Source organism: Strix aluco, chromosome 2, assembly GCF_031877795.1.
Source record: "Strix aluco isolate bStrAlu1 chromosome 2, bStrAlu1.hap1, whole genome shotgun sequence".
Lineage (NCBI taxonomy): Eukaryota > Metazoa > Chordata > Aves > Strigiformes > Strigidae > Strix > Strix aluco.
Genome location: NC_133932.1, coordinates 27,174,507 through 27,189,533, shown reverse-complemented (window position 1 = coordinate 27,189,533; position 15,027 = coordinate 27,174,507). Strand labels below are relative to the sequence as shown.

The 15,027-nt window shown below is 37.0% G+C and overlaps 1 protein-coding gene across 4 annotated transcripts in view; it reads right to left on the bottom strand.

The window, feature by feature from the left end:
• Positions 1-262: 262 nt before the first annotated feature.
• Positions 263-15,027, bottom strand: part of USP25 (ubiquitin specific peptidase 25) — a 96,141-nt gene continuing 81,376 nt past the window's right edge. For 3 of the 4 annotated variants that reach the window (XM_074813680.1, XM_074813695.1, XM_074813705.1), the window contains 8 exons: positions 14,909-15,022; positions 12,922-13,017; positions 9,394-9,572; positions 8,146-8,224; positions 6,204-6,283; positions 2,180-2,303; positions 1,298-1,493; positions 263-858 (listed from right to left, as the gene is read on the bottom strand). In XM_074813680.1, the coding sequence (XP_074669781.1) occupies positions 686-858; positions 1,298-1,493; positions 2,180-2,303; positions 6,204-6,283; positions 8,146-8,224; positions 9,394-9,572; positions 12,922-13,017; positions 14,909-15,022 (1,041 nt within the window). In that variant the 3' untranslated portion in view covers positions 263-685. The remainder of the gene's footprint in view (positions 859-1,297; positions 1,494-2,179; positions 2,304-6,203; positions 6,284-8,145; positions 8,225-9,393; positions 9,573-12,921; positions 13,018-14,908; positions 15,023-15,027) is intronic. The other variant, XM_074813688.1, reaches the window with a different exon arrangement.

Here is a 15,027-nt window from a genome sequence, read left to right as displayed (position 1 = left end):
TGGCCACACACACATAAAAGTGTTCAAGGTGCAGTATCATACAGATCAGTAAAGAATTTACAAAAAAACATAGTGTATAATACTGTGACAGTTTTTCAATATATTCACATACAGTAATCTCTGACTACCTGTAACTGAACTGGCCATAAATCCTGAAGAACCTTGTCTATAAAATTGAGTAACCCATCAATATACTGTATCTCTTCTAAAAATACCCGTATTTTACACCAATATACAAGGTATCTGCTTGCAAACACAGAAGTAGCCATAAATAAAACTTTATTCTTTCATTTCATTTACAAGCTACCAAGTACCATGTATTTACACAGCACTGGACACTTAAAGTAGTTGCAGTCACAAAATGATCCAGACAGCTGTTGATAAAGTAAAGGATCTTAAGATAAAAGCAAAGTAATACTGTAACAGATAAGTGGCAAAAAAGCAGTTTTGCCATAATGGTCAGACTTGCATGTTGCATCAATTCTGGTTGAAACGACTGAGCGCCATGCGATTCTCAGCTTTAATTGTTTGCAGTCTGGCTAAAGTTTGTACAGTCATTTCTCTTTTGCAGTTATTAAAATAAAAAAGTTAAAAACTATAGCAGCAACAAGCAAACCCTGTGACAGGAAGGCAAGGTTTAAGAACTAAAAAAGTTTATACAATGTGCTTAGGAAGGTTGCAGAATTTATCTTCCATCGGCTGGAGTTCGACTGAGTGACAACATGATTCGGGCGTATCTTTCACACAGTTCATGTGTGGAGTAGGAGGGTAACTTTGGCGGGTCATTGAAACCTTTAATCTCTGTAGAACAATCTAGCAGTTTTGGCAGGAAATCTGTCAGCTTTTCTTGCAAGTTGGCTGCAAAAAACCCAAGAAAAACAAATATAAGCATTTACGTCTGCATGTGGAATTCTCCTTCTGCTCAACATTGACTTTTTATTTGTGGGTGGGAAGAGGAGGAGTTTCACTTGGAATAATCTACTTCCTTCAGGTCTGCCAGCAATAACTAGGACATACCAATTCCTCATAAAATGTTAATATAAATGCCCTTTCAGATGGCCTAATACCACAAATGTTTTTCCATTCAAAAAGCATGTTTCCTTTAAGGTCTAATACCCCAGTGCAATATATGGAAAAACTGTTTATTTCAATATGTATGGGATTATTCAAAAGTCAGGGTATCTCAAAATACATTACCAAGGCACAAAAAGATACAGGCTCAATTCAAGAACTGAAAAGATCACGTTTACAAAAAAGGTGCACAAGGGCCTTTTACCTTAATGAATAAATAACTTACGTTCCATTTCTTGTCCAAGGTAGGAACACCAACGGTTTCTCATATCTTCCACAGCAACAATATCTTTTTCTTCCATTTCATCCACCAGTAGTAATGGCAAACACGGGACAATAAGCTCATTCATAATGATCAGGCCATTATTTACTTCCTGATCATCTCCTGATTCAAACAGTGCTGCAGCATGTTCATTTAGTTTCTTCATAAACCACCACAAAAAAGGAAAGCCTTTAAGTATACAGCATTTCACATTCTACCACGCATCAGTTTGTTTATTTTAAAGCACAGTCTTCCTACTAAGCTACCTGGTAATTTGTATTAACCACAGTTGCGCTTTAACATTTACAGCAATGATGCATATACTGTATTAAACCCCCTGATCTTGTGCCACTCAAGCCACTTCAAGTGGCCTCAAACCACTTCATTTGATACCTGCCAACTCAACCTCTGCAGCTCTTCCTTTTCAGTCTGAGGTCCTATCACCTGTTTTTGTTTTCTCACTATTGCTAGAAGTGACATAATCAAGGAAAAAAACCCCTTGTTTCCTGCTGTCTTTTTTTAAACATTTGTCTCCCTGTCAAACTGTGGCAACAGAGTGAGTCTGCTCACAAACACTGTCAAACATTATTCTTACCGAGCCCAGACACGATGGCAGTGAGCACACTATTTACAATCATAAATATGATTATTACAAAAAAACGGGAATAATGTTTTCCTTCTTACTTTTGGTTTTTTCCCTTATACAAGTCTAAGTATTAACTTGTTAACGAAAGGGGGTTTTAGTTGATTTTGTTTTACATGATGGCAACACTTTCCTACTAATTAATTTTGTTAAAGCTATGCAGCAATTTCAACTTTTGGAAACATACTTCACTCTTCACTTACTAGCAAACATTCTCGTCTGTAGTGAGATATCAGCTCTTCATCATGCCCTCTGTACGGGCCTTTGGACAAGAGTTCTTTGTTATTCTGGTAAGCATAGATAAGGTAGAGCAAGGCTTCCATATAGCTGAAGTAAAGAAACAAAAACATTAGATGCAACATCCAGGTATCACCTGTTTAAAGGTAACTACTGTGCTTTTCAAAGGACAGGTAACTTCACTTGCTTGTTTGACTGTAAGTCCACCCCTCCCCACCAATCTCTTCATAATGTTTTTTCTACCACACGATTTTGTCTTTTATGCACATTAGAACAATTTATTTTATTATCAGGTTAGATCACTTGCACATGAAGTCTGATCCAAAGCTCACTGAAACCAATGGGTATCATTTCACTCCAAAAATAGCTTTGGATTAGCCTTGACTATACATGAAAACTTAATTTTTCCTGTGTGCATTTATGTCACATCAGGTTTGATCTTCTGTTGTCATATACATCTTGATAGCATTCTACACCTTTAACAAATAAGATTTAAAGCTGTCACCTTATTTCTAAAAAGTAAACTGTGAATTTTTAGCCTCACTAAGTTCTTCCAAAGTACCGAAGTCTTAAATTGATGGAAGACGACACAACAACATTTCACAAAAGCAGAAGTGCTGCTGGACTCTTGATATGTCAGTCTTTAATCTAAATGCAGAAGATAAATACAAGCCTAATTGTTAATCTGCGTGTGAAGGTATCTCTGTTGATTTTTATCTGTTAGGTTCTTAGGTCCTCTGTTACTCGTCCTTTACCAGTCTCCCCTCACACTGTTGCATACCATTTCCAGAAACTTGATTCTCCCATTTACAGAAACCCAGTAATGCCAGACAGCCACTGAAAGCAGTTCAGGCAGCAAAAAACAAGCAGTTAGAAATCTCATTTTTATTCAAACTAAAATAAAATCTAGGAAGAGAATTTTCCTAATGGAATGGTTAGAGGAACAATATGTTGTGCACTCACTCACTCCTAGTGAGAACAGGTGATCACGGTTAAAGTTTAAATTACTAAACCAAACCACCGAATGACTAAAATATAGCTAAAACATGTGTGAGCACACACAGAGCATACCTGAAAAATACACGTCAGAATTTTCCAAAGTAGACCAAACTCAAGACTTACAGTAATGCCTCCCAAGGAGGCAACACAAAAAAGGAAAAGGCTACTTGAAATAGCAATGGTTCCTTAAAGCTTTACCTTTTAATATCCCTGTTTAGAAGATCAAGATGAACCCCAACACCATCATTTCTGAATCTACTGTGCAGTTTTTTTATTCCACTATGAGATCTGCTCATAGTCCCCTGCAATCCTAAATATTTTTGCTTAAGTAATACAAGTACAGTCACTGTTCTCCAACTTTTTGTCCTCAAACTACAAAGCCATGCTTTCATTAAAAGCAGTAGTCGTATTACCCTCTCCTCATGTCTATTTCTCCTACTCATGAAAACTCTTCACACCACTGATCACCAACACAACTAACCAGACAGCAGGAAACTCAATGTAGGAAGAAAGGGGAGAAGATGGTTGCAAGGAACTGGAATTGCTGGTTTTAGAGTCAGAGGAGCAGGACCTTCTCTCCCTTTCCATTCATTCCATAGTTCAGTTATTTGTGAAACTGCAGGTTGAAATTACAGCATCAACAACTCAGTTGACCCAAATTAAAAACATGCTGTATAAGATAGCAGCCTCATTCCCAGTCCCTCTCTTCCTATTCCTTCCCCCAGTTGTGTGACCTTTCCCTGAAACAACTGTAGTGCCATCTCACAGCCAGGTAAGCTGTTTTAAATCATCATTACTGTACATCCAAGCTTGGAGTTCTTATGTATCTTGAGAGTCTGAGGAATACGACTACAGTGTAAATTCACAAAACAGTCTGCCTTTCCACACCCGAAGTGCACAGAACTCCAGCCTGTGAAGTCTAAGCCTAAAATCACTGAAGCTGCTCACAGAATTATGGAGCTCGTTGGGGCTAGGCTTTGGAAAAGATACAGAAAGCATAGGCTGGCTAAATTTTAGCACTGCTTTGAAAAAGTCATTTCAGTCAAAACTGAAAAACTATATTGGCTTTCCAAGAAACTTATAAAAAGCAACTGCTAAGGTCTACAGTTTGTGCACTTTTCAGTTACTACCACAAGAGTGAGCTGCAGGTAAAACTCCTGCTGAGGTTCCTTAGCTGGCTGCATTTATTACACCCAAAGCACGTTCCTACTCTACAGTACAGTTTGAGAAGATACGCCTGAAAAACCCTTTAATTCTCCACCCGAAGTGAAAAGAGGGCCTTGTCAACCACCTTAAGGGATCATGAGTGAACACAAAGTAGGCATGAAAAAGATATACCAAACTACTTCTTTAATGTTGATTTTGTGTTTGTTCAATACAGTACAATTACTTAAGGAAATCAGAGACCACCTGGATAAAGGCTGATTTTCAGCTCCATCTAGAGATTGAGTGCTGCTAGATATCAACTCGTTTTATTAAAACTAAGAAAAGTTGGTCAATTGAGGGAGATAGGTTTCTGAAAAAAGCCTCAAAACAGTTCTGGTAATGGAGGTCGTATTTTAATTATGAAAGTCTATGTTTCATAAATATTTTTAAAGTTACATTTTGATTTGTTAATAAGGGAATTGGAAGAGTTCATGAATTCAGTCTCATTTTCAGAATAAGGATGGCAGTACTGCCCTCTAGAGTGTACAAAATGTGAACCTCAGTATCTCAGTCCTTTGGGAACCTGTAGCTGAAACATGGGTGCATAATTGCAATAGATGCCTTTGGAGCAGGTCAACGGATACCCAGATCCTCACCCATCCCCTAAACATGCTTAACTCTAGTCTTGCTGTCTTTGTATTAAATACCTCTTGAAGCATTTATGAAATGGGCTCATTGTGTTAGTCACTATACAAAAGACATAGCTTGTCACAAAGACAAGGCAGTGTCTTTTCCAATCAATCTTCCTGTTTTGTTTGGGGCCTTTCTTTTTTGGGAGCATAAGCATAAGACAAGAAAGAGAAATATGAAGCAATTTACTACAGAACATACAGAAAAGAAATCAAGTTTGATTCCCACTATAATTCCCCTACCTACTGCGTTATACATGAAAAATCAGTGACTACAGAATTCTTTTCACAACCAAAAACTTGTATCATGTGATAGCTCAATTTTCGTACCACAGATGTCAGCCCCTGGGTATTTTGCAGTTAATCATTTCATTCCTTTGGCTGAGCATGGAAGGAAGAGGTACTTTTGAACAATTCCATTTCAAAGACTTTTCTGCAGAATGCTCTGAGGCATTTATACTGCAATCACCATCCTTGTTGCATGTAGTAGATCAGAGAATAAGTTTTACTTGTAGCACATTAAGTACATAAATGTCACCCATTTTATACAGCCACAATTCTGACTTGGTTCAAAAAGAGAAGGGAATGAATCATCATTGCCTCAGAGAGCTAAGAAGAATCAGCTACAACTATGACAAGTTATGCATGATAGTTTTCCTCAAGTGTTTTTTCCCCAAGCTTTAAAGACCATTGCAGGTGAAATTTTGGATCAGACAAATGCAGGAGGCAAAACTTTGCTTCTGTGGAAAGACCCAATAAAAAGACAGGTAAGACAGAGACTTGACTAATTGTGATCGCTGATGAAAGCAGATAAATGTATGTGCACATGTGGTGCCAGAGAGGGAAGATTTTTATGTCTGAGGGATACCCAAAGCACTAAGAGTAGGAGAGAAGGAGGAACAGGGGTGCACGTGGAGGGTGCTCTGAAAAGAGTCCATCGCTTCATAGGGAGATTGGAAAAGGAGATTAAGAATAGAAAGCTGCAGGAAATTTTGAGGTAGATGCAAGTCTGAAGACATTAATGGACCAAATAAATGCTTAACTAAAATGATTAACATGTTAAACAATTCTTAATTTAAAAAATAGCTTTACTTATCAATATTACATTTTGCTTTCAAATCACTCTACTACATTTGAGTTCTATACTACCACTTACCTCTTTTTTTGGAAAAACTCCAATCCTACCATGAGAAACATGGTTGTTTCCCTGAAATTTCTATAGTCTTGATGCCATCTCTGCATATAAGAAAGGGTATATAGAATTTCATCCACAAACATGAAATACAAATTTTTTTAAGTGTTTTTTTACCACACACTTCACTTAGTGCTGAATACTCACATTAAGTGCTAAGGACCCCTAGTAAGGTTGCATGTGTGAGAAGTCTGCCTGAAACCCCCCTCCCTCAATAAAAAGAGACAATTCTTAAACATCTAAAATATTTCTAGATGAAATTATATTTATGGAATGTATTACCATTTGAAAGGAACACAAAGCATATTTGGAGAACTACAGTCAGAATTATGAGATCCCCTTTTTCTTCTCAAAAAAGAGTTGAGAAGCTGATTGCTTTTTTTTCTTCCCGACGCTACACTCAGTTATTTTCTCAGAAAGTGTTAGAAAGCTTTTTCATACACTAAATATTAAGCTTAACTTTCAATATAAGAATGACATAGAAAACACCTGAACACTTTACATGGGAAGTGACAAAAAAACAAATGCAGTTCAGACTGTGGGAATGTTTATATTGGAGCAAAACATTTATCTTACTGCATCACCATTTGACAAAGTGACTACTGGTACACTTCACAGGTAAATGCTCCAAGTGAGAAAGGCATTCTTACTGCAGTTGGTTAGTAGCCAACTTTCAATTGCTCGTGAAAGATAAAATAAGGGACAGCATACCACAATACATAATCACTTATAGATTCAATACAAAGAGCATGAGAAAGGGTCCATGAAATGCCAGCTCACTATACAAGACAAATACTGGTATAATCTTTGGAGAAACCACCAACTTTCTGTCTCAGGAGCTAAAAAAGTGGCATGTATCTGCAGGGGAACAGAAGACACCCCCGCTCCCTCACACTCTTAAAGCTAAGTCCAGAATTGCTTAGTCTACCTGTGCAATGCCATTCAGAAACTGGTAAAATACTGAGCCTTGCACAGCGTAAAAAATGCAACAGAAATTCCACTATGAGAGTTCTTTCCCCTCATAGGCTAGGGAGGGCACATTGTAATGTAGTAGCATCTGCTGTAGGTCCTGAACCCAGCAGTGAAAAGTGACAAGTAAATATTTTTCATTTAGTTTGTTGAGGGAAAGAATTCCCATAGTCCTCCTGAACAAGCTGTTTGGACTTAATAGCACAACAATGAGCTATAAGTGGTGCACTGGAATCTGCCTAGGTCATAAATATCCACTGTTAAGAGGTCTTAATAAACAGTATTACACAGAGTTGAAACTGATGCTGTAAAGCCAGCTACAGACTTAGCTTTAAGTATGAGATGAATTATTTTCACAAATATTAGTCACGATTATTTAATGTCCAAGATTTTCTCTTTTTTTCATTCCAAGTTTTTCTAACTAGCACAAGAGGAAAAATTAAATGCATAAACTGGTTATATATGGTCTTGGCAAACAAAAGAATCTGGTGTTCATAAGTCAATAGGAATGGCTGCAGAGTCAGCTGGGGGAAAAGCACAAATGTGACTGTGCCCATGACCCAGTTATCAAGATATGTAAGGCTGGGCTTAGACCACTCTCACTCCTTCACTGCCAGCTGTTTCTGACTAGAGAAAGCCAGTTGGCTCATATGGTGATTAGTTACAAAATACTGTTAGTCATGTCAAGACACATTAAGTAGTGAGGCCAGACTCAAACTTTACATTTATTTACAGCTCAAGTCATTGGAATTACAGATGTGGAAAAAAAACAGCTTTAGATCAACAGATCAGAGCATACTTCCTACCAATAAATGGTCCTTCAATAACCATTTTTAACTTCTCGGTATAAGACAAGAAGAAATTTGTGAAGGTAAAATTCAGCTTACTGATAACTATTTCACGTTACAATTTAATTTAAAGCATAAAAATTACTGACCTCATACTCCTCCATGTTTACTTCATCTGGCTTTATCATTTCAAGTTTAGCCTGAGCAACCTTCATTATGTTACGGCACCTTACAAAAAGCAACAAGAAACGATGGAGTATTACCGGAAATTCACAAAGGATATTATCCATATAAAGACAGCAGCCTCAAACAATATAAAGCTACAGCCTTATGCAAAACAGTATGAAAACATTATGGAAAATGTGCTTTTTATTATGCATGGTATAATCAGCAGGAGGGGACTGTCCTGGTTTAGCCAGGATAGGGTTAAGTTTCCCCAGCAGTGGGGGGGGAGCTCTAGCCAGGTTATTCAGATACCCTGCGGACGTCACATCCTGGCGTCGAAGCAAGACGGGTTAACACGTGTGTTACGCCATCGCGCTTCTCACTGCTGTATTGGTAGATAGTTTGCTCTGTTCATTGTTATTACTGTTATTGTTATTGTTGTTGTTTGTTGTGTTGCTGTTGCACTGTTGTATTAAACCTCTCCTTATCTCAGCCCCGGGGCTTTGTATTTCACTCCCTTTGTGGGGGAGGGGCAGCGGCCACGTGGTCTCAGACCCCGGCAGGGACTAAACCACCACAGGGACATACTTTCAAAGTACGTGTGATGGAGGCCTGTGCTATTTAAGAACTACTTGTTTTATTTTGCTAAATTGCCACATTGGTCAGTCTTTCTTTTTAATTTAAAGTTCAGATGGCTTGTAACTCCCTGATACTTACTTTGCAGAAGTAACAGCAGAGGATTATTCACTACACAGAAATCAGAGTACTGTTCTCTACCTCTCCATTTATTTATTTCTTTAAATAGGTAAATATATGGAATTTTGAGTGGAAAAGAGACATTGTCTTGCTTTCAACTAAGTTACCCATCTAGCCTGTAAGGCTTTGCTGTCTACTGCTGGCCTTCAGGACAGTGAAGAAATGCAAGTTACACAGCCTTACACTGTGTTTTGAAAGAAGGTACAGAAATCTACATGCAAAATTATGACCAACACTGAGTATTTCCTCATTTCATAGCAATAGAAACCCAACTTCTTGTTTACTCTTTTTTATAGAGATTTTTATAAAGATGGTATTTTTTTTTTTACAAAATAGACCTGCAAGCTATTAACTAGAAGACAAACACACACACTAGCCTTCCCTCTACTGCATGCAATATCTGAAAACGAAGGGGCATCTCCACACATCAGAAAGCATTTGTGAGGACAGGAAATGAGACACGCAGATCTTATTACCTTTCATCAAAGCTAAGATTGTGATCTCCAAACTGTTCCAGTAATGTTCTCTCAATTATCTTCTTTGGCGCCTGGTTTTGGATGAAGTAAACAATTGCATGACGCAAACGGTAATCACATTCAGGTGGTGGATCTTCCTGGGCTAACTTTAGCAAACGTGTGTATTCCAATTTAATTGCCTAAAAAATTTTAAAAATATATGTTATTCTTTCTGGCTTTTAACTCTTATACGTCACAGACACTAACATAATAATTTTTGTCCCATGGCCTTTTGCCTACAAAATAATTTTTTAACCATTCCATAGTTCACCCTTCTAACAAGTCTGAACTACGTTAAAAAAATAACCAGACAAATACTGAAGTTGTTTCTGTCTCTCCCCAACTGTATCTTGCCAAAATCCCTGGTAGACCTTTATTTCAAAAGCAGTCCCAATCCTGTGCTACATCTCCCTGAGAGAAGGTTTACCCAATCCCCAGAGAGGCTTCTTTAAGCATTTACAGTCCAAAAGCAGTATAATTAAGACACTTTACTTAAAGGAATCGTCTAATATCTCTAAGGTAAAAAAAGGTACCTCTAATACATGGTTAAAATGCAAATACGTGAATAAACCAAATTCTACAGAAAGTTTAATGAACATGTATGGTTTTGGAAATGCTAAGCAAGAACAGAAAATGTTTTTCAACAAAAATCGAATTGTAGGATTTCTAAAAAAAATAATACTTCAATACGAATAGTATTAGTCTCCTATAGGGCAGGATGGAGTCCTCACTGAGTCTTTTAGATCAACTTTAGAGGTCAGAAGTGTTTACTTTTCCAGCTTTGCCAGTACATTAGATTTTAATGAATATCATCTGTTATGTTCGTTAGATTTTCTTCACTAAAACTATACAGCATGAACAAGAGCAATAATAATTAGAAAAATAGTGACAAATGTTAATGTCTTCCATAATTTATCTCTCAAAATAGGGAGGTGATCAGATTGTTTGCTAACACTAGACGTTGACTTGAAACAAGTGACTTAACCCAGTAGCTTCACACATTAGCAAAGTTTCAATACAACATATGCACAAAATAAAGCTCCAAAGCAAGCAGAAAAATACCCTGTTCAATATTTCAAATTCCTTTATGCTGAAATACCTGGCAGTAGCAGGTAACTTCTTGATGTTTAACTATCAGAAATCTGGGCTTACATCCTCTACTAATACACATTTTGTTTCGGGACTAAACATGTGGGTAGGATACTATTCATACAGGCCTAAACACAGAGCATGTAGAGAAATTTAAAACTTAAGAGAATGTTCTGCATCAATATTTTTAAATACTAATCATATGCATTATCATTAAAAAGGAAATTTGGTAGAACTGATTATAAATATCAAAAGCCACTGAGTTGCTACTATCTTACATCGGAACAAGTTCTACCATTAGAAAACCAACATGGATAACTACACAATTAAACCCTGTCTATCACCAGAAACAAAAAACAATTGCTATTTGACATTTAATTTTTCAGAGAATTACTCAGAAGTACGAAAAAATGCAACACAAACCCTACATTTTTATATACATTTCTAAACAAAATAAAATTGTATACTACAGCTTCAGAAATCCTCTGTACAATAAAAAAACACCACCATCTCTTTACACAGAATACAGGAAAAAGGGATGGTAGAAAAAAGTATTACATGCTTTCACTTTTTCACTGAGAATGTTATATAAAGATCTTAAGGCAAACATTCTGCAAGGAACTGTCTATAAAGTTTAAAGAAGGATGATTGGAAAAGGTCACTGATCAAGAAATATCTTAGTGGGTTCATATCAGTCACATCTCAAGTCTGAGATCTAAAAGGGGAGTGAAACCTTGGCAGTAACAATGACCCACACCAAATGGGTTTTACCTGGGTTACACTGAAATAAAGACATCATAGAAAAAAACCCCACAATCTTCTGTAAACACTCATTTTCTAAAAAACAAACACATGAAGAAACTCAAGAGTATAACAGTATTAAAAAATATCATAGAAGCCTTTACAATAGATCCAATGGAGTAACACGAGATTTTATCTGATACGTTTCAAAATACAAATTTTGTTACTAAGATCATTTCATCTGCCTATGTTCATACTAACGTATTCCTCAAAAGTGAAGCATGTTCCACCTCTTCTACGTTACTGCAAACATGACTCAGCAGAAAAAGAGTAAGGAAACTTTTCTAGTCTCCAACAATTTAGCATCAGAACATTTTCTCAGAGACAAATTCTGTCCCTCGTAAAGTGAAAATGTTAAAGCATTCAAAATTAAAGACCGAAAAACACTTCCACTGAGCATTGTTTTGATAACTCTGAAGCACTGAATGAATTTTATTTAACTGCATTTCTGTTTTTAAATGATCAAAACACCCTTCATCTTCAAAAAATAATTAGGTGTAATTAGACTTTCTGGTAACGAGTTTGATTTGATCAAATGAGGGGTTTTTTTCCAACTTAAAAAAAATAAGATTAACATCGTTTCATTAAGTAATACATTTGAAAAAAATCACAACCCAGCACAGAATCCCAAACAAAATCTATTTCACTAAACAGAGGCCATGGCAGGTGTGTCTCCATTCCCTGAGGGCAGGCACCGTTAACAGACAGCCCTGCAAACAAGTGTTATGGTGATAACACTTCTCTAAGTATCCATTACAAAAACCCACACAGACAAACCAATCTGTAAGATTTCAACTTCCTTACCAAGGGGTTGGAGAATTTTTTGTTCGGCTGTTGTTTGTTTCTTTTGTTTTTTACAATTTCTTCTAGTCCAACTATGCCATAACAATTAAGAAAACAGGCTACAACTCAATAACAAGCAAGAAACTTCTTCCCTCTCTCCAAATCATATTTGAGAGGATTTTGCATCATGTCAAAGTAATTCCTTTCCTAATACCCTGAAAAAGATCATGAGCTAAAAATGCTCTGAAGTTTGTGTATTTAAGAAGACTAACACATTTTTAAATCTGGTATCACTGTGAAGAGTAGTAACAACAAAAAGCCTAACATCTCATTCCCAGCAATAAAACACTGCATACATAAATAGACTGACATCCATGTAGTTACACAAAAGAAAGTAATTTAGATTTACTAAAAATCTTTTAAGGAGTACAAAACAAGAACATGTCTTGGAAATAAACAACAAATGACTACACCCTGATGTCCCAAACAGTCTAGCAAAGGCATGGTTTTTGTTTCTAACGGGGAAAAAATGCATATTCTTATTGATTACACATCTAGGTTTCATGTTAATTGCTACCACTATGAGAAAGCTAAAATGCAGAAAGGTATATAAGCTACTGATATCAAGGTAGTGTACTGCTGAATCAATAGGGAAATAGCTGTCTATTTTTCAAGGGAGAAATGTCTAAATGGATGATATCATAGAAGAGTACATATAAATGCTGAAACAGTCTTAATATGCATCAAAGGGTGAGGGAAGAAGGCATATCTAACAAGAAAAGTCAGAGGAGAAAAAGTTGAAAATGTTAGTTGTACCTTAAAGAACCCTGCTTCTGGCCCACACCTGTCATAAACATTCCTGGCTTTACCTATAGCCATGATAATACCTTGCATGTTCGGGGTCAGCATGACCTGCCACAAGGGATTTAAGGTAAAAGTTTTGAATGATTAATATTTTAATGACCAAATTCAATATGCTTTTAGTCTCATGCAAGATAAAAGCAACTTAATGCATGCATACATTGAAATGGCACATTTCAATACAGATCTGGTGTGCATATTCTGCAAATCAGTCATGGCATGTGTATGTATTTTTACTGTAACAACATACGATTAAAGGAAGCTTACAAAAAAATATTGAAGAACTGTGTCAAATACAATTTAAAAGTTACATGGTCAAAACTTCCCAGGAAAGGAACATGCATTGTTCAGCATTAGTATCCATCAGAAACTGCCTGCATATTGACAAAGTGCTACCCATGACCACCAAAGGATTAAAAAAAAGTTTCAAGTAGAAAAATCACCCAATCACACTTTATATATACTATACAAAAAACATAGTAAACTACACTGCCTGTATTTTACGCATATTTCAACATCAAAATAAGGGACCATTGCTGCAAATGCAATTGGTCCCTGAAGCATTTGCAGACAAATTCTTAAAAATCAGACCCAAAACATTTAACAAACACAAAGTGAGACATAAGACTCATCTCGCAGCTATTCATATCAATTATATACAAACAATTTGATACATCTAGGTTACTCAGAAAGGCCTTTCTCCTTTGTTATCTGTGAGCAAAGAAAAACACTCACTCTCTCCTTGCCCAGGGTATGGCCAGCACAGCAACTGGCACAGCAACAGAAGTTGAAGAACCCTAAACTCTCCAGAAAAGTTTCCCACACATAAGAAAAATGTTAAAAAAAAGTGAATACACTTACAAAAGGAACAGGGAAATAGGGAAGAAAGTTACCATCCTCTAGAAAGATAATCGCATGGGGACAAGAGTAGAAAAAAAGAAAAAACCCAAAAAAGCAGGTCATTAGGTGAGGCTAAATCCTCATGTCTTTAAAGGTGGAGACTACACATCTGTGAGAAGCCAAACTCAGTGTGATGATGTCAGTTAAATCATTTTGTTCCCTATCCCATACTCCCAGTTACCACTGATCACAATTACAGGGCAGAATGACCTGAAATACCCATTTGCCTAGGGAAGCAAAAGCTCCCCATAGCCCACAAGAACACATGCTCAGACACCTGAGAATACGGGCTGCACCAACACTGTTCCCAACCAAAACAAACATGGAGTAATCTGTGTCAAGGCAGGACAGTTTGATGACCCAGCAGTGTTGGTTTCTGCTGCTAAAATAGGGCAGCAGAAAATAATGTCTCTCAGGATACATGGGCATCTCATCTGTTCCTGAAGTAGTACTAGTTACACCCTCCACCCTGGGTCTGAACTGGGAAAAAAAAAGAATTCTGGGGGTTTTTTTGTTTGTTTTTTTTTTTTTTCTTGAGTTTTGGAGGAGTCAGCTCCACCAGCTATATCAGTTTCAGGTTATTTCCACGGATAATTTAATCCTTCAAGTCTGAAAAGCTTAACCTTGGCAAATAAGGGATCGGACTTGAACATTAGCTTTATTGGACTGACAAGAAAGCACAAACATTAAGAACATCACTCACTATCCTGTCACTTTTTAAAAAATGTAGTAGTCCACAGTCTATCACCAGCATTTCAAAGGCTATCTGGCCTAACACAAACATTCAGCTTTCACAGCTAAAAAGACAAATGTACCTCCAGTGTAAATGGTACCATGCAAAGCGTGCCCAATTAGAATAGCTTGTGCTTTCCTTTCGTATTTCATTACAAATTAAGACATTGTTAAGGTTACAAATCGCTAAGCATTTAGTTTTGCAGAAATCTGTTAGGTGTCATGATGTGCCAACATGCCAAAAATTCTTATCAGGCAGCACAAGAAAGCACCGAGGAGGAGCGGTGCACACGACTGCAATCAAATGTACCTCATCGTCATAACCCCCCTCCTCTGACTCAATCACAAAAGTCCCTACATCAGGAATCGCCACCTCTACAACTCGCTGGTTAGGAGCTGGTTGAGCTGGGGCATTATCAGAGCTCTGCA